This window comes from Plecotus auritus, assembly GCF_963455305.1.
Source record: "Plecotus auritus genome assembly, chromosome: 14".
In the NCBI taxonomy this organism is placed as follows: domain Eukaryota; kingdom Metazoa; phylum Chordata; class Mammalia; order Chiroptera; family Vespertilionidae; genus Plecotus; species Plecotus auritus.
In genome coordinates, this window is record NC_137780.1 from 719,915 (window position 1) to 739,553 (window position 19,639).

At 61.2% G+C, this 19,639-nt stretch overlaps 1 protein-coding gene across 3 annotated transcripts; it reads left to right on the forward strand.

Annotated features, from left to right (window-relative positions):
• Window positions 1–283: 283 nt before the first annotated feature.
• Window positions 284–18,044, forward strand: CSRP1 (cysteine and glycine rich protein 1). Of its 3 annotated transcripts, none has more exons than XM_080650904.1 (6): window positions 284–387; window positions 6,979–7,097; window positions 12,325–12,493; window positions 14,277–14,406; window positions 16,268–16,361; window positions 16,843–18,044. In XM_080650904.1, the coding sequence occupies exons 2-6, from the start codon at window positions 6,986–6,988 to the stop codon at window positions 16,917–16,919; spliced, it is 582 nt and encodes a 193-aa protein (XP_080507030.1). In that variant the 5' UTR covers window positions 284–387; window positions 6,979–6,985; the 3' UTR covers window positions 16,920–18,044. The 3 variants fall into 3 exon arrangements, with proteins under 3 accessions (XP_080507030.1, XP_080507029.1, XP_080507028.1); XM_080650903.1 differs by lacking the exon at window positions 284–387 and adding an exon at window positions 605–772; XM_080650902.1 differs by lacking the exon at window positions 284–387 and adding an exon at window positions 6,498–6,835.
• The last annotated feature ends 1,595 nt before the right edge of the window (window positions 18,045–19,639 follow it).

A 19,639-nucleotide genomic window follows, 5' to 3' on the forward strand; every position in this document is an offset into this window, starting at 1 on the left:
CCTCCCCCCCCCCACATTCCCTGGGGGCGCGAGTTTATCAGGGTCTCAGATCACGTGTCCACCTTACCATCTGGCCGACGGGAACTCCGTGGGAGGTTCTGAGCGCACAGTGGGTCCACAGGGCCGGCCAGAGCCGCGTCTCTCCGCTTCCACCCCACCCCCACACCTCCACCTCCCCTCGGCTGCCGGGGTCGGGGAAGGGGGGGTGCCCCGCCGGCCGGCGCCCTGACGTCAGCCAGCAGAGTGCTGAGTGCAGAGCCCACAGGTGGGCGGGGCCGGGACACGCCTTCCCGGATCGGAACAAAACGGCGCGCGCGGGCGCGCGGGGCGCACGGGACACCCGCTGCAGAGCGCTTCTTGCAGAGCCGCCCGACCCGCCCGCCGCAGGTGAGTGAGCGCGCCAGGTGAGCGCCCGGTCAGCGCATCCGCGGAGTGCGCCCCGGGCCGCGCGCCCCCGGGCCCAGCCGGCTCCAAGCGAGGGCGCCCCGGCTCCCATGCTGCGCCCCCCGCACCGCGCGTCACCGGCGCCTCCGGGGCCTCCCCGCAGCCGGGGAAAGTTGGAAGGAAAGTGGCGCGGCCGGGCGCGGTCGCGGGCGCGGAGGGCGGAGCAGTGGCGGCTGTCAGCCCGGCGGCGGCGCTTCTCTTTCCGGGAGGCGCCGGGTCCCTCCCCGCCGGGGCTCCCACGTGCCCTGACCCGGGCGCCGGGTTTCCCCGCCATCCGCTGGTCCCACAGCCGAACAACGGGCCATTTTGCGCGCCCCTGACGCCCATGGTACGGCGGGGAGGTGGGGGGGGGGGGCGCACCCTCCTCCCTCCTGGCCCGGGAGAGCTTGCGGGCGGGTGCGCGCGGGGCCATGGGGTGCGTCCTCACTCCCCAAAGAACCGGATGGAAGCGCAAGGTTCCCCCTCCACCACCCACGTCTCCGTGCGAATCGGGCCGGTTTCTGAGCCCAAATAACCCGCCGTGGGTGCTTGGGGGCCTCAGTCCTTGAAGGCTCGGGGCAGGGGGGTGGGGGGGTGGCGTTGAGCTCAGTCACAGCAGGTTGCATATGTTACCCAACATGCAGCGGCTGGCAGCTGCTTTGTTTTGTTTTAAAATATATTTTTATGGACTTCAGAGAGGAAGGGAGAGGGAGAGAGAGAGAGAGAGAAACATCCATGATGAGAGAGAATCATGGATCAGCTGCCTCCTGCAGGCCCCCTACTGGGGTTCGAGCCCACAACCAGGGCATTTTAAAACGCATTTTTTAAATAGCTTTTATTGACGGGTAATCGAACCCTGATCCCCTGGTTCAGTGGTCGGCAAACTCATTAGTCCACAGAGCCAACTATCAATAGGACAACGATGGACATTTCTTTGGAGAGCCACATTTTTTAAACGTAAACTTCTTCTAACGCCACTTCTTCAACACAGACTCGCCCAGGCCGTGGTCTTTTGTGGAAGAGCCACACTCCAGGGGCCTAAGAGCCGCAGTTTGCCGACCACTGCCCTGGTTCATAGGTCGATGCTCAGCCACTGAGCCACACCGGCAGGTGTTCTGTCTGCTCACAGGCGGGAGAATATTCTGAAGGTCCCTGTGTCCTCGGCTCCCGCCCTGGTCTAGCCCTGGGGCAGTAGGTGAGGTCAGGCCCTTCCCTGGAGCCCTGGGCTCTGGCTGCCCACGCCCTGAGCCCTGACCGATGGGTGGTGGGGGGGGGGGGGGGATGAAGGATAGGCCTCTCCCAGCCCAGAGGGCTGCGCCTTGGGGTCCTGCGCCCACTGGGTCTGAGCAGGAGAGTCTGGGGAATGATGGTGTGAAGGCGGACTGGCTGTTTCTTGACATTGTGTGACCTCGGACAAGTGGCTTCTCGCTGCTCAGTTCCTTTTGGGGGTGGAGTGCAGGGACTGGGACACACTGGGGTCGGCCACTGTCTTCTCCCGCCCCCCCCTCTCCTAGGTGGGGTTTGCAGGAGGCGGGGGGACTGAATGTGCTCAGCTTCCCCTGCTCTCGCTCAACCATCATCATCCTCACGCCACAGAGAGCCGGGTCCGCAGCCCCCTCGCTGTCCTCAGGCGGCCCGCAGGGCTGGGGAATGACCCTTTGCCTCTGGGAGGATGTGTGGCTGCGGGGTGGACAGGGAAGGAAGTGTATCTGGCAGAGGGTGTGGTCTGGGCCAGAGGAGGAGGAGGAGGAGGGAGCGCTGCCCCTTCAGAGGGTCTGGGGAGGGAGGCAGGGAGAAGCCGAAGGGCTGCTAGTAACATGTGAGGAACAGCAGCTCCAGCCACCGCCCCAGCCCCCGGTCTGCCCCGGCCCCCTGGTCCGCCCCGGCCCCTTCCTTCCTGGCCCCCCTTTTTTCTTTCTTAATTGCAAGCGTCTGGCTTGGGAGCCAGGGTTCCGGCCAGAGTGGCAGGCTGGGGGCACCACACTGACACTGCGTTGGTGATCGGTAAACATTCGGCAGGGAAAGAGGTGCGTGCGAAACGGGGTGGCCGTGGCTTAGCCGGGACACGGGCCAACCTCCCAACCTCTCAGACAGGCACCAGCCCGCTTTTCCCAGGAGCAGTAGTGAGCGCCAGGTGAGGCGAAACGGCATTTTTAAGAAATATATATGTTTTTATCGATCTCAGAGAGGAAGGGAGAGGGAGAGAGAGAGAAACATCGAGGAGGAGAGGGAATCACGGATCGGCGGCCTCCTGCACGCCCCCTACTAGGGGATCAAGCCCGCCACCCGGGCATGGGCCCTGACTGGGAATCGAACCCTGACCTCCTGGTTCCTAGGTCGACGCTCAACCCCTGAGCCACGCGGGCCGGCCCCAGTGGGTACGTTTTCTTCAGATCTGATGTATGTTTGCAAGAAAAGAGTCCGCTTGAGGAAAGGCACGCACGCACACACACACACACACACACACACACAGGAGCTGGGGGGCAGGGGCCGGGGCCGGGGGTCCTGCTGACAGGAGCCTGCAGCTTCCAGTTGTCAGTCATCGCCATGGTGACGCCTGGCTGCCGACGTTGCTTCCCAGGAATCCGTCTGACGTCAGCGCCCAGGGATGCCCATGTATGGTAAAGTGTGTAAATACGGAGGCGGTGCCTTCCAGGCTCTGGCATTTCCAGAGCTTCCCCAGGAAGGCCGGCCGGAGTCCTCCCGCCTCCTGGGGGGCTCGCAGGGGGAGCAGCCCAGTAGCAGGGGGGGGGGGGCAGCCAGAGCCCCCTGCCCAGGGTGCCCGCCCACCTACATTATCTGGGACGTCCTGGATGGGGCTTCCTGGGACGTCAGCTGCCAACAACCTTTCTTATTTTTTATTTAATAAGAGAAGAGTCGCTCACTTGTTTTATTTAATTTTTAATGTTTTTTTTTTTAAATATATTTTATTGATTTTTTACAGAGAGGAAGGGAGAGGGATAGAAAGTTAGAAACATCGATGAGAGAGAAACATCGATCCGCTGCCTCCTGCACGCCCCCCACTGGGGATGTGCCCGCAACCAGGGTCCATGCCCTTGACCGGAATCGAACCTGGGACCCTTGAGTCCGCAGGCCGACGCTCCATCCACGGAGCCAAACCGGTCAGGGCAATTTTTAATGTTTTTAACATATATTTGTATTGATTTCAGAGAGGGAGAGAGAGGGAGAAACATCCCTGATGAGAGAGAATCATGGATCCCCTGCCTCGCGCACACCCCACCCTGGGGATCCAGCCCCCAACCCGGGCATGTGCCCCGACCGGGGTTCGAATCCGGGACCTCCTGGTTCCTAGGTCGATGCTTCACCGCGGAGCCAGGCGCGCCGGGCGCTGACGTGTTTTTATTTTTATTTATTTATTTTTTAAATATATTTTATTGATTTTTTACAGAGAGAAAGGGAGAGGGATAGAGAGCTAGAAACATCGATGAGAGAGAAACATCGATCAGCTGCCTCCTGCACACTTCCCACTGGGGATGTGCCCACAACCAAGGTCCATGCCCTTGACCGGAATCGAACCTGGGATCTTTCAGTCCGCAGGCCGACGCTCTATCCACTGAGCCAAACCGGTCAGGGCACTAACGTGTTTTTAAAAGTGAATGAAAGAGAAATCATGGAGACCTTTCCGCACAAGATCACCACCGATGGTGACCCCTGGACGCTGGCACCGTTCCAGAGGAAAGCACAGAAACTTGATCCGTGGATCCCTCTGGAGACGCAGGAGGACACAGGGTTTCCCGGAAGGGCCTTGGCATTCTGAAACCGCAGGCCCCAGCGTCTACCTCGGTCGACCTTCAGATTTCTGAGCTCCCGGCGGCGGGGGGCAGAGCTGAGCGGTGCCAGGTGTTGGGGGGCCAGCAGCTAAGGAGGAGGCCCAGAACACCCCACCTTTGTCACTCACAGTCCCACAAGGGCCCCGGGGACATGGTCTTGGAAAGAAAACTCAACGCAGAGAGTGAGCGAGCTGAGCTGGGGGGACCCGGCAGAGTTGGGGGCCACGGGCCTGGGGTAATGCCGGCTCCCTGCTTAGGGAGCAAACTTGCGTTTTTCAGGGCTCTGAAGCCTTCCTGGTGAGCCCGGCCGGGTGTGGCTCCGTGGTTGAGCTTTGACCCAGGAACCAGGAGGTCACGGTTCGATTCCCCGTCAAGGGCACATGCCCGGGTTTCGGGCTCGATCCCCAGTAGGGGGCGTGCAGGAGGCAGCCGATCCATGATTCTCTCGCACATCCCATGGATGTTTCTCTCTCCCTCCCTCTCCCTCCCCCTCTGAAATCAATACAAATATATAAAAGGAAAAAAGGAATCCTCGTGAGACGTGGGGGCGAGGCTGAGCCGAGGTCTCCACGTCGGCCACGTGTCCCCTGCCAGGGACCATTCCTTTCCGGGAAGGTCTCTTCCTGGGCTGGACGGTGCCACCTCCAAGACGCGGGCCCCAAGCCCTGAGCCATGGGCCCCTCCTCCCGCCTCCCTCTCCTTGGCTGCCCTTCTGCCCCGGGGCCTGCGGGAAGGGCTGGATTCCGTGTTCCTGGCCAGATACCACGGGGCTCAGGTGACGTGAGAGCACGCCTCTTAACTCCGCAAACACCTGGCAGGTCCCGACCGGACCGCGTGCGTGGGTGGGGACCTGGGCTCTGCCCAGAAGTCGCTCTGTGGCTCCAGGGAACATGAGCTGCTGGACGGGGAGAGGTGGGGTTTTTCCACTGGACTGGGCGTCGTTTGACTGGTTTGACCAGAGGAGGGGTCTCCTCGGTCCACCTCTGAGATGGTTTATCTTTTTTTTCTTTTTTTTATAATTTAAAAAAAAAAATATTTTATTGATATTTTACAGAGAGGAAAGGAGAGGGATAGAAAGCTAGAAACATCGATGAGAGAGAAACATCGATCAGCTGCCTCCTGCACACTCCCCACCGGGGATGTGCCTGCAACCAAGGTACATGCCCTTGACTGGAATCGAACCCGGGACCCTTCAGTCCGCAGGCCGACGCTCTATCCACTGAGCCAAACCGGTTTCGGCTGGTTTATCTTTTTAAAAAATATATTTTTATTGATTTCAGAGAGGAAAGGAGAGGGAGAGAGAGAGAGAGAGAAACATCCACGATGAGAGAGAATCATGGATCGGCTGCCTCCTGCACGCACGCCCCGCACTGGGGATCAAGCATGTGCCCTGACCGGGAATCGAACCCTGACCTCCTGGTTCATAGTTTGATGCTCAACCCCTGAGCCACGCCGGACGGGCAGCAGCCCTGAATTCTCGCTGAACCAGGCAGCTGGCCCCTGGAGTCCCCATGGCAGAAAGGGCGGGGTGGACTGGGGGGGGCCTGAGGACGGTCCCCGGGGATGAGGGAGCTCAGGCCCCAGAAGGGGTCCCCCCCAACTTCATGCAGCCTCCTCTCGCTCTGCACAGGCCTGACCCACCCCTTCCTCCAGCCAGGTCCTGCCCTAGGCACTGAAGGGCTCACTCAGCGATTCAATCACCAGGGGTTGAGCATCGACTTGTATGACCCAGGAGGTCATGGTTCGATTCCCGGTCAAGGGCACGTGCCCGGGTTGCGGGCTCGATCCTCCGTGGGGGGGGGGGGGGGGGGCGTGCAGGAGGCAGCCGATCCATGATTCTCTCTCATCATGGATGTGTCTATCTCTCTCTCCCCCTCTCCCTTCCTCTCTGAAATCAGAACAAATCTTAAACAATAAAGAAATAAATCACCAGTGGGTGAGGTGCCGTGACAGGCGATGGAGCTAGTAGAAAGTGAGTGGAGGCTGTGCCGTGGGGGATGCTCAGGGGAGGGCTTGATTTTCTCAGGTACTAGGGAGCCACTGATGGTTGTAGAGCCGAGGCAGCCGTGGGGGGAGGGATGAGGACAGAGATTCCAGAAGCTGTGTCCTAGGAATCCCTGTCCCTGGGGTGGGGGGTGGAGGGGCTGTGTTCGGTCATAAAGGAACTGGCTTCAACAGTAAAGAGATTTTTTTTTTTTTCTCCTTTTCGTTGGTTTCTTTAACTGGAAAATTCAGAGAGGGTTTGGCTGAGTATTGGTGACTTGATGATGTCACTGCACACTGGGGTTTCTTTGTCTCTCGGTTCTGTGTTCCCAGCTGTCAGCCGCCACCCGCCTGGGCCTGCCTGCCCCTCTGGGGACAACGACCCAGAGTCCCTTGCTCCCCTGTCCTCACTGGAGGGAGGAAGGGAGGTGGGGGGGGGGCTGCTTCCAGAAGGTTCTCTCAGAAGATCCGGTTATTTTTTTTTTTCTTCGGAGCGTCCCCACAGCTCCCTTCTTCGGTATCACTGCCCGAAATACAGTGTATCCTGGCCCCGTCCCCGAGCCAGGAGCCAGGGATGGTGGGGTTAAGCCGGGCCACGCCTTGTGGCTGAAGGTTAGGGGTTCGCTACTGAGAACAAGGTCCGCAGGCCGACGCTCTGTCCACGGGGCCACGCCGGCCAGGGCTGGCCTTCTTCTCTCCTTCTGTCTCTCCTGGGGGGTCGTCTGTCCTGGGCGGCCCGCGTGCCCTCGCCCTGGGGGTTCACGCCCGCCTCTGTGCCCAGGTCCAGGATGCCCAACTGGGGAGGAGGCAAGAAGTGTGGCGTCTGCCAGAAGACCGTGTACTTTGCCGAGGAGGTGCAGTGCGAAGGCAGCAGCTTCCACAAATCCTGCTTCCTGTGCAGTGAGTAGGCCTGGCCCGCGGTTGCCATGGGGGCGGGGGGGCGGTGGTGGGGGGGTGCACCCCAGGGCCGGGCCTGTCGGAGCCCCAGGGAGCTGGCCCCACGTGGGATGTAAACAGCTTGACATTTGGCAGCAGCCCCGGCTCGGGGGGCGGGGAGGGGGGGCGGGAGACACTTAAGGGCCCTTTGTTCCCCGGAAGCCGCTGTCCAAGCCAACACAGGCCAGGGCCAGGGCCGGTGGGGGCGGCGGGCGCGGGCCGAGCGCCAGGCTGCGGAGACGCGGTCAGGAAAACTTTCCACTCGCTCTCCCCTTCCTCTCCCTGCCGCCATCCCGTGTCCTGGGAGAGGAAGGCGGGTTCGGCCGAAGCGTTCACCGGCCTGCAGGTTATCCCTGGCCCGGAGGCCCGGAGACCTGGCCGTGGCCGGCTGCACCCCTGGCTGCCTCTTCCTCCCGCTCTGGACCAGCCCCCACCTCGGTCACTTCCCTTCCTGCGCCCACAGCCTGGGACAGGCCAGGGCTCGCTGCCATCCCAGCCGGGATGGGGGGTGGGGGAGTGGGGGTGGGGGAGCAGGCGGCAGACGCCCGGCGGTCGGGAGCCCTCGGCTGCCCAGGGACCCTGCCTCCCCGCCCTTGGCTGGCTGGTGCCAGGACTAGGGGTGTGTTCCCAGCACCCAGGAGGTGACGACGTGGGGGAGGCGTCCCCAGGTCATTGTGATCAGAGCTGAGGATCTGGGTTTGACGATGTGGCAGCTTCAGCCGACACGTTGCCCTGGAAGGCGGGCAGAGGGGATGCTGGGATGGCCCGGGTTTCAGCCAGTCCTGTTGTCAGGGTTTATGTGGGGCTCAGTTTTGTTTTATTAAAATACCAGAGGCCCGGTGCACGAAATTTGTGCAAGGGTAGGGTCCCTAGGCCTTCCTTCGTTCCGCACCGCCCCCTGGTGGTCAGCACACGTCATAGCAATCGATTGAACTACCGAGGGGACAATTTGCGTATTAGGCTTTTATATATATAGATATATTTTTTTAAAAAATATATATATTTTATTGATATTTTACAGAGAGTAAGGGAGAGGGACAGAGAGTTAGAAACATCGATCAGCTGCCTCCTGCACAACCCCCACTGGGGATTCGCCCCAAACCAAGGTACATGCCCTTGACCAGAACCGAACCTGGGACCCCTCAGTCCGCAGGCCGACGCTCTATCCACTGAGCCAAACTGGTTTCGGCTATATATAGATATATTTTTTTAAAAATATATTTTATTGATTTTTTTACAGAGAGGAAGGGAGAGAGATAGAGAGTTAGAAACATCGATCAGCCGCCTCCTGCACACTCCCCACTGGGGACGTGCCCGCCACCAAGGCACATGCCCTTGACCAGAATCGAACCTGGGACCCTTGAGTCCGCAGGCCAACGCTCTATCCACTGAGCCAAACCGGTTAGGGCAATATATATATATAGACATTTTTATTGATGTCAGAGAGGAAGGGAAAGGGAGAGAGATAGAAACATCAATGATGAGAGAGAATCATGGATCGGCTGCCTCCTGCACGCCCCTGACCAGGAATTGAACCGAGATCTCCTGGTTAATCTCGCAGTGGTGATGGGCAGGTTGCCCTGGGAACGGGGGTCGGGGGGGGGGGGGGCTTCTCTCTGGCTGAGTTTTCTCGCTGTTTCCCGGGAGATGAGGATGCCGGGCTGTTACTTGGGCAGTGAAGTGCCTAAAGCAGCCGTGGGCAAACTACGGCCTGCGGGCCGGATCCGGCCCGTTCGGCTGTTCTATCCGGCCCGCGGAGCCGAAAGAGCGGAGGGTTCTCTTGCTCTCCCCTCCGTTCCTTTACTTTGAATTTATATTCGTTCACACAAACACTCCATCCATGCTTTTGTTCCGGCCCTCCGGCCTAGTTTAAGAACCCACGGTGGCCCTCGAGTCAAAAAGATTGCCCACCCCTGGCCTAAAGGAAGAGTGAGTGTTCAGCAGGTGACCTCGTTGAGATGGGGTCACAGAGGACACCCCGCAGGGGCCGAAGACCCAGCCCCCGGCCCTCCTCCTGTGTCAACAGGAAGCACCCTTAGGAGAGTCTGGGGCATCTTCGTCCCAGGTGCCTTGTGATCTAGGGCGGGAACCAGTTGGGCCGCCCGCTCGCCAGGCCTCTCCCTGCTGCCTGGTGGATCTGCAGGGCCCCGCCCCTGCCACAGCCCACGGGCGAGGTCTGATGAATGAGGAGCGAGCGAGCCCTGGGTCCGCTTGCGGACAGCAGCATCTTATTATCAGCAGCTCACTTCCCTGAGGAATGTTCAGGCCGCTGACTTTTTTTCCAGGGGGAACAGAGGGCTGGTCTTTGGCCAGGATGAGGGTCCGGGTTGCTTAATCACAGACCGGGAGGCCAGCTGTGGCCCATCCTCCCCTCCCCGCCTCCCATCCCCCCCTGTAGTCCTGCCTGTGGGGGTGGCTTCATGTCAGTCAGTTGAGGGGAGTCAGAAATTCAGGGGCGAGGGCGTGAGGAGGTGTGGACGATTAGAAACAGTTGTACAGCCAAAACCAGTTTGGCTCAGTGGATAGAGCGTCGGCCTGCAGACGGAAGGGTCCCGGGTTCGATTCCGGTCAAGGGCATGGACCTTGGTGGCGGGCACATCCCCAGTAGGGGGTGTGCAGGAGGCAGCTGATCGATGTTTCTCTCTCATCGATATTTCTAGCTCTCTATCCCTCTCCTTTCCTCTCTGTAAAAACTCAATAAAATATATTTTTAAAAAAATAGAAACAGTTGACCAAGTCCGGCCGGCGTGGCTCCGTGGTGGAGCGTCAACCGATGAGCCAGGAGGTCACGGTTCGATTCCCGGTCAGGGCCCATGCCCAAATGGCGGGCTCCATCTCCAGCGTGGGGCGTGCAGCAGGCAGCCGATCCATGATTCTCTCTCATGGATGTTTCTATCCCTCTCTCCCTCTCTTTCCTCTCTGAAGTCCATAAAAAATATATATTAAAAAAAAAAGTCGAGCGGCAGAGCAGGGCCGGAGGGGGTGTGGTGAAGCTAACAGCCCCACGTTGGGGAGCAAGCTCAGGTCCCTGGGGTCTCTGGGGTCGGGGCTCAGGAGGTGCCCGCCGGCGGGGCAGGGCGGGGATGGTTCCCGGTGCCCAGGACGGCCGCGGGCACTCAGCCGTCTGTTTGGAAGGGAGAGGGTGTCGCTTTCCTTGGGGCCGTGAAAAGCGTCCAGCTCGTGTTCAAGAATTCAGAGTAACCCCCAGAGTCACAGGACTTTTCCTTCTAAGGCAGAGAGAGGCCGCGGGGCCTGGGCCTGGGCCCTGGCTGGCGTGAAAGGGCCGTTGCTCCTGGCTGGCCGTAGCTCGAGTGTGTCCCCAGAGTCCCCCCTGACCATCGCGGTCCTTGGCTCCGGGTTCGGCTCGGCGTGGTGCCTACATTCCCTTTCTGGGTCTGGGACGGACAGGAAGGCGGGATGAAGCAATAGACCCACTCGGGGAGTATGGCCTTCGACTCCTGTCCGCACACAGTAGGTGCATAGCACACAGTAGGTGCATAGCTGGCAGGAATGCTCAGCTCCTCGGTGGGGGGCCTGCTTCCTCGGCTCTTGCCCTGCGACGTTAATTTGGTTCCAGGACATTCCTTAAGGATCGGGGTTCAGCGTGCCCCACGGACTGTCCCCTCAAACTCGTGCGCGGAGGACAGAAAGCACCGGAACAGCCCTGTCTGTCCCCTCCCCCGCCCTCCCCCCTCTCGGGAGGTTTAAAGCTGGGCTCCTTGCAACAGGGCCCCTTCTTGCCTTTAAAGGGCCAGCCCTCCCCCACCCCCCGCCCCGTCCCTCTGAGCCCCAGGTTTAGAGACTCCAGACTAAATAAGGCCCCTCTTGTCCTGTCCTCGAGATCCCCACCTCATTCCAGCGTTCGGGGCAGTCCAAATACGGAGCTCCCCGCCGCCTCCCGGGAGCTTGGCGGCTCCGGGACGCAGGGCCGGCCGAGGCCTCCCAACATTCCCTTCTAGGGTGGGAAGTCGGGACTCGCTTCCCGTAAGACCCGGAATGAACGGGGGAATCCCAGGACCCGGGGCAGCAGAGAGCAGAGGAGGGGGGTCTCTTCCCACGGGTCTCTCCCGCCAGGCGCCCCGGGAGCTCGGCCAGAGGGGACCCAGGGGGCTGCCGTTGGTCCTCCGGGGGCTCCCTGCCGTGCGGACGGAGCCCCGACTTCTAGATCCTCCTGACAGCTGCCCGCCTCCCACACGCACCCGCTCAGGGCCTCCCCTTCCCAAGCCCCACTCCTCCACCCCCGCCCCCATCGGCACCCCCAAGTGCCCCCGCTCCTCAAGGTTTCTTCTTGGCCCAGGTCAGGGAGGGGGAGCCCCTGCTGCCTTTCCTGCCTCAGCACGGAGCCCGGCCGGCGTGGTCACGGTTCGATGCCCGGTCAGGGGCACAGGCCCGGGTTGCAGGCTCCATCCCAGTGGGGGGCGTGCAGGAGGCAGCTGGTACATGATTCTCTCTCTCTCTCTCTCTCTCTCTCTCTCTCTCTCTCTCTCTCTCCCTCTCCCTTCCTCTCTGAAATAAATACAAATACACTTAAAAAAGAAAAGGAAATGTGTTTTAAAAATAATAATAAGCCCTAACCAGTGTGGCTCCGTGGATAGAGCGTCGGCCTGCGGACTGAAGGGTCCCGGGTTTGATTCCGGTCAAGGGCATGTACCTGGGTTGCGGGCACATCCCCAGTGGGGGGCGTGCAGGAGGCAGCTGATGGATGTTTCTCTCTCATCGATGTTTCTAGCTCTCTATCCCTCTCCCTTCCTCTCTGTAAAATATCAATAAAATATACTAAAAAAATTTTTAAAAAATAATAAAAATAATAAATAAATACTAAATTTCCTTTTGGGGTGCATTGCTTACCTGCACCCCCCTCCTCCCCAGTAGATCGTCCCTCCTGGACCCCACTGCCGGGAGCAGGGAAAGCTCCGCCCCCTCTCTTCCTTCCTGTCTTTTTTCTCCTCTCCTGTCGGGACCCGGGACACGGGACAGACACGTGATCTCTTCCTCGTGGGTAGAGTGAAGGCCTCCCGGGCTCCCTGAGGCTGGGGTCAGCCTGGGCTGCTGCCCCCTCCAAACCCTGCGTGCGCTGGGAGGCGCAAGGGCTGCGGGAGTGGGGGTGCACTGGGGGTGGGGGGGTTGAGGGAGAGCCACCGGGGCCTCACGCGCTCTGTCCCCCCCGCCCCCCCCCCCCCGCCCCCCGCAGTGGTCTGCAAGAAGAACCTGGACAGCACGACCGTGGCCGTGCACGGCGAGGAGATCTACTGCCGGTCCTGCTACGGCAAGAAATACGGCCCCAAGGGCTACGGCTACGGGCAGGGCGCCGGCACGCTCAGCACCGACAAGGGGGAGTCGCTGGGCATCCGGCATGAGGAGTGAGTACCAGAGCCCCCCACCCGCCGCCCCCCCCCCCCAGACACTCAGCCACTGCTCGTTACACATCGACAGCTCCGAAGGCCTATTTCCAGGGTCTTCGTGGCGCCCCCCCCCTCCACCACCACCACTAAGCGTCAGGCCCATCGGAGGAGCTGGGGGTCCCAGGGGAAGGAGCCAGGCCGGGCGCCTCCCTATGTGGCCGGTTAGAGCTGGGAGGGAGGGCTCCCCGGGGTGACTTGGTCCCATGTCCCCCTTTTTTTTTATATGTGTGTATTTTTTTAAAATATATTTTATTGATTTTTTACAGAGAGGAAGGGAGAGGGATAGAGAGCTAGAAACATCGATGAGAGAGAAACATCGATCAGCTGCCTCCTGCACACCTCCCACTGGGGATGTGCCCGCAACCAAGGTACATGCCCTTGACCGGAATCGAACCCAGGACCCTTCAGTCCACAGGCCGACGCTCTATGCACTGAGCCAAACCGGTCAGGGCTATATGTGTGTATTTTTATTTTATTTTATTTTTTTAAATATATTTTATTGGTTTTAGAGAGGAAGGGAGAGGGAGATAGCAACATCAATGATGAGAGAGAATCATTGATTGGCTGCCCGCTGTGTGTCCCCTACTGGGGATGTGCCCGCCACCAAGGTACATGCCCTTGACCGGAATCGAACCTGGGACCCTTGAGTCCCCAGGCCGATGCTCTATCCACTGAGCCACACTGGTCAGGGCTATATGTGTGTATTTTTTTTTTTAATGTATTTTATTGATTTTTACAGAGAGGAAGGGAGAAGGATAGAGAGTTAGAAACACTGATGAGAGAGAAACATCGATCAGCTGCCTCCTGCACACCCCCTGCTGGGGATGTGCCCGCAACCAAGGTACATGCCCTTGACTGGAATCGAACCTGGGACCTTTCAGTCCGCAGGCCGACGCTCTATCCACTGAGCCAAACCGGTTAGGGCTATGTGTGTATTTTTTATTGATGTCAGAGAGGAGGAAGGGAGGTGGGGGAGAGAGAGAGAAACATTGATGTGAGAGAGAATCATTCATCAGCTGCCACCTGCATATCCTCTCCTGGGGAGCGAGCCCGCCACCCGGGCATGTGCCCTGACCGGGAATCGAACCTTGACCTCCTGGTTCCTAGGTTGACGCTCAACCCCTGAGCCAGGCCGGCCGGGCCCCTGTTCATAGATAAGAAAACGCAGCCCCATGTCAGTGACTGGACCGGGGTCCCCAGCCAGTGAGGGTCCGAGCCAGGCCAGCCGCTGCCATCTGTCCCTCGGGAATGCCGCGGGGTGTCTGACACTAGGTCCCCGGCACCCAGTGACCGCTGACCCCTGACCGGCTGTCAGTGGTCCTGTCGGGCGTCACCCCAGCCGGCTCCTGGGCCCCGGGGGATGGACGGAAATGACTGACGGGAGGAATGAGTTGCCACACGTGCCAGCCAAGGTCGCGACCCAGCGGAAAGGACGGGTCAGCACATTGGTTCTGGAGACCATCTGACAGCGGACAGATGGCAGGAACGGGGACGAGGCCTGAGGTGGCTCCAGCTTGTGACCAGGCGGCTGGGGGCCGTAGGGTGTTGACAGGGAAACGGCATAGCCTTGTGGGGGCCCTGGGTGTCCCCATCCGGGACATGGGAGACCACCCAAGAGCTCCCCACGGCCCTGGCCCTGTAAGCGGCTCGGAGAGCTGCCCCCTTGCCCACGCCGCGTGAGACGGAGGCGGGGTCGTGCCCACGCGATGCAGACCCGCCCTCGACCTCCTTCGTCCTGCAGGGCCCCTGGCCACAGGCCCACCACCAACCCCAACGCCTCCAAGTTTGCCCAGAAGATCGGGGGCTCCGAGCGCTGCCCCCGCTGTGGCCAGGCCGTCTATGCCGCAGAGAAGGTGATCGGTGCCGGGAAGGTAAGGGGGCCGCCCGGGTCACGGGAGAGGGGAGGCGGGGGGCGGGCCCGTGACGCACCTTCCTGACACGTGGGTTCCGGGACTTGGCATGTCCGGCTGTTGCTTTTCTTTCTTTTTTCTTTTTTGTTTTTAAATATATTTTATTGATTTTTTACAGAGAGGAAGGGAGAGGGAGAGAGAGTTAGAAACATCGATGAGAGAGAAACATCGATCAGCTGCCTCCTGCACACCCCCTACTGGGGATGTGCCCGCAACCAAGGTCCATGCCCTTGACCGGAATCGAACCCGGGACCCTTCAGTCCGCAGGCCGACGCTCTACCCACTGAGCCACACCGGTTTCGGCTTCTTTTTCTTTTTAAAATATATTTTTATTGATGTCAGAGAGGAAGGGAGAGGGAGAGAGAGAGAGAAACATTCAGGAGGACAGAGAGTCATGGATCGGCTGCCTCCTGCACCCCCCCACCCTCCCTCGACTGGGGATCGAGCCTGCAACCCCGGGCGTGTGCCCTGACCAGGAATCGAACCCAGACCTCCTGGTTCATAGGTGGACGCTCAACCCCTGAGCCATGCCGGCCGGGCTGTGTCTGTGTCGAGGCAGGAAAGGTTGCAGGAGCTCCCCCCCTTCCTGACCTGGGCCGAGAAAGAAACCTTGAGGAGCGGGAGCACTTGGGGGTGCCGACTGGGGGGAGGCGAGGCCCTGAGCGGGTGGGTGTGGTTTGCATCGGAGGAGCCCTCCCCCAGCCTGGAGAGCTCCGGGCAGGGCTCTGGGAAGGGGCTGGGGTCCAGGCCCCCCTCCCGTGTCTCTGTCTCCGGGAGGAGGAGGCAGCGTGCAGAGGTCTCTGGCGGCCAGGAAATCCGAGTTGGTCCAGTTTGCTTCCCCGCCTCCAGCCCAGGACGGGGCTGTGCTGAGGGAGGCCCTTTGCCCTTAAAAGGCCTGGTTCTGTCGGGCCTGGTGCCGCCTGCCTCCTGCAGGGCCGTCTGCACCTCAGCCCAGGAGCCTGCGCAGCTGTTGCTGCTGGAGCTGGTCTCTGAGGGGCCTTCCTGGCCGAGCGGCTCCGTCCCGGCCAGGCTGCTCCCCTGGGCCCTGTGCGGCCCCCCACCCCCACCCCCGCCCTGCCGAGTTCAGTGCACGTCACAGACGGGTCCTCCTTCCAGAGTCACACCAGGCGCCACTGGCTCAGGACCCCTCTGCCGGTCCAGCCCACCGGGAAAGCTGCCGGGGGAGGGGGGGGAGGGAGGGACAGCCTTTGGGCGAACGAGGCACCTCGCTCTAAAGCTCAGAGGCCGGGCTGCCCCAGGAGAGACCCCCCCCCCCCCCAGAGAGACCGCGAGACAAAGCTTTCCTGTCCAGGCAGCCCCCCCGCGTACCCCTGGTTCTCACATTCATTCTGCCAGGTGGGCAGAGAGGCCCCGGAGGAGGAAGTGGCTGAGGCCGTGCAGCTGGTCAGAGCAGGGCCTGGGCCAGCCCGTGCCCACCCTGCTGACCCCACGGGTCTGGAGGAGGCTCCAGCCGCTGCACCTGTCACCAGAGTGGGGGACGGGTACAGAGAGGCATGTGACAGGGCCTTGGCCTGCAGGAGACCCTGCTCATCGGGGCTGGGGTCTGCTCCCTGGGCGGTGACCCCCCCCCCGGCCTTCCCCTCGTGGTTCAGCTGGTGCCACTGACCGTCCCGCAGCACTTGAGATGCCGTGAGCTCCCTGGCCTGCACCTCTGCTAGCCAGGCCCCGGGGCTGCCTCCTCCCTGCAGCCCTGGCTGAGCAGAGTCCTACCTCATTACGTCAGGGGCTGGGGCTGGGGCTGGGGACGGGGGACGCCCTAGTCCCCGGGGCAGCAGTAATGGCGGGCTCCCTTCCCCCGCAGTCCTGGCACAAGTCCTGTTTCCGCTGCGCCAAGTGCGGCAAAGGCCTGGAGTCCACCACCCTGGCCGACAAGGACGGCGAGATTTACTGCAAAGGTGGGTGTGGATGCCCGGGGGGCGGGGGCTGGGGGGGGCGGGGGCTGGGCGGCGATGCCCTGGCCCAGTGTAAACAGACCCCCGGCCTTGGGGTCAGGCCCTGAGCATCTCGTAGCCAGCTGCTATGGCACCTTACAGAGGGGACAGCCCAGAGGGAGGCCTGGCCAGAGCCCCATGGCACACGGGCTGGGCGGGCAGAGCGGGTGCCTGGCCCTGGTCCAGGGCTGGCCCCGCCGACAACTCTGTCCTCTCCATTGAGTGCACGTCACAGACGGGTCCTCCTTCCAGAGTCACGCCAGGCGCCCTCTGGCCAGCCAGCCCCCCGGGAAAGCTGCTGGGGGAGTGGGGGGGAGGGAGGGACGGCCCGGCCGCTGTGGGGTTGGGGGGGGGCTGCAGACGTGGGGGTGCAGGGACATCACGCCGCAGAGGCCCGGCGGGCACGCGGGGTGGCGTGTCTTCAGGGGCTCTCTCCTCTCTGCAGGATGCTACGCCAAGAACTTCGGGCCCAAGGGCTTCGGCTTCGGGCAGGGAGCGGGCGCCTTGGTCCACTCGGAGTGAGGCCGCCTGCCCCCCGCCCCCCACCACCACCACGTGCCATCTCTACCACCCCCTCCCCGCAGCCTCGGCCACCCCCGGGACGCCTCTCCTCAGCCCTGCCCCACGCACGTCACCAGTGACCGGAACTTGGTGTCTGGCCCCCTCTGGTTTGGGGTCAGCCTGAGGCTCCCCCTCTCAGGGGCTCCCCCTGCCTGGGGTCTGCGCCGTCACCGGCAGGAGTCTCTGCAGATTTCGTCTCCCACACCCGCCCGCAGGCCTCCGTTCTCAGCCTCCTCAGCTGAGCGTCCACCATCATCTGAGCCCCCGTTTTGGGGCCCAGAGGGGAGGCTGTGGGTTCCCGACCCCAGAGTTTCCTCTCTGCGAGAAAGAGGGTGTCCCTCAGAACAGGCCTGGGGGGTCCCCTCAGCTCAGGAGTCACCGGAGCGGGGGAGGGGACAGAGAGGCATGAGATAGGGTCCTGGCCTACAGGAGACACCTGCTCCCCTAGGCCATAACCTTGAGGCTGTGACCTTGAGGCCGTGACCTTTGAGGCCGTGACCTTGAGGCCGTGACCTTTGAGACTGTGGGGAATTGGTGTCCTTCCCCATGGGGTGGGAGAACACCCAGGTCTGAGAACCCCAGAGTCTGCATATGGTCTGACCTCCCCAGCTCATGAAACACCCCACTACCCACCCCTGTTTATCAGAGGCCCAGCTCTAAGGGGAGATGGCTCTGCCCCTGACCCGGGGTCCCGAGGCTGCGGCGACAGCGGCACCCCCCCACCCCCGGTTCCACACACACCCAGCCCAGTGCCCTGCTCCCACACCACTCAGCCCTCAGACACAGAGGCACACGGCCCCAGTCCTCGTCTGGACACCCCTCCCCTCTGCACCCGGAGCTCAGGACCCTCCTAACCACGTGGGGCCTCCGCCCTGCTGCCCACCCCTCCCCGGGACCTTCTCTGGCCCCCTCACCCCTCCCTTCCAGGCCCCCAGGTCAGAGCAGCAGGAGGGGGCAGAGGGTGGCCTCGATGCCCCCAGGGACAGAAAGCGGGCTAGGCGGATGGAGCTGGGCCTGGAGGGCTGCGGGCCTGGGCTGTATTCAAGCTGACCCCTCACTTGGTCAATAAAAGCCATCAGAATGGAGCTCCGGTGTCAGGTTCTGTGTCACGCCGCTGCCGGGGGTCAGGAGGGAGCCCGCTGGAGACTCCGTGAGCAGGAGGAGCGGGAGGTCTGGGAATGGAGGGGTTGGTTTCTGCGCTACATCAGGAAGCGGTTCTTACCGAACCCCACATCTGGGTATGGCACTGTGTGGAATTTTTAAAAAAATATGTATTTCATTGATTTTTTACAGAGAGGAAGGGAGAGGGAGAGAGAGTTAGAAACATCGATGAGAGAGAGACATCGATCAGCTGCCTCCTGCACACCTCCCACTGGGGATGTGCCCACCACCAAGGTACATGCCCTTGACCGGAATCGAACCCGGGACCCTTCAGTCCGCAGGCCGACGCTCTATCCACTGAGCCAAACCGGTGAGGGCAGGACTTCTTTTTTAAAAAAATATATTTTTATTGATTTCAGAGAGAGAGACAAAGACACATCAATGATGAGAGAGAATCATTGATGGGCTGCCTCCTGTACGCCCCCTCCTGGGGATCAAGCCCGCAACCCGGGCATGTGCCCTGACTGGGAATCGAACCGTGATCTCCTGGTTCCTGGGTTGATGCTCAGCCATTCAGGCTGGGCAAGGCCTTTGGAACTTGAGGGGCTCAGCAAGGCCCCAAAACTTCTCCCGGGTTGGAAAGCCCCAGCGTGAGAGGGGAACTGGGCCATGGGGACTTCCCTGTGAAATCCAGAGCTCGCCCTGCCGGGGGATGGAAGGGAGGGCCTGGCCCACGCCCAGCACTGTCAGGGGCCTGCCTTCCTCGGTGCAGCCTGCTCTAGTAACACCCTGCGGACAGGGTGGCCTATAAGCAACAGAAATTTATTCCTCACGGCCCGGCCGGCCTGCCTGGCTGGCTCAGTGCTTGAGCATCGACCTAGGAACCAGGAGGTCACACGGTTCGATTCCCAGTCAGGGCACACGCTCAGGTTGCGGGCTGGATCCCCAGTAGGGGGTGTGCAGGAGGCCGCTGATCCATGATGCTTATCCTTCCTGTTTCTCTCCCTCCCTCCCTCCCTCTCTGACATCAATAAAAATATATTAAATTTAAACAAAATAAAACAAGGAGCAGATGCTTTGCTAGTAATAGCAACAAGCCTCCTGAACAGCACACCCCGATGACCAGATCCAACCTTGGGCCTGGCAGACCCCTTCCCTGGCCCTGGGACGGGGGCCTAACCCTGTATGGGACCAATCAATAGGGCGGGACTAGAGGCCCGTGCCAGGTGACAGGTGACCTAGCTGGGGCGGCTCTGAGGGGCCTGCCGTCCAGCTGAGTCCCAGGAAGGGCAAGGTCTCTGGGTCCAGCCCAGGCTGTGGCCCACGGAGTGTCCAGAAGGGTTTATGCTGGGGGAGGAGGGATAGGTGAATGGGTGAATGGATGGATGGATGGATGGATGGAAGGATGGATGGATGGATGGATGGAAGGATGGGTGGAAGGATGGATGGATGGAAGGATGGATGGATGGATGGATGGATGGATGGATGGATGGATGGATGGATGGAAGGCTCCCCACACACACCTGGATCCTCTTCTGCTCTGGGGGAGGCCCACAGGAGAGGCCCGAATGGGGGTTTGG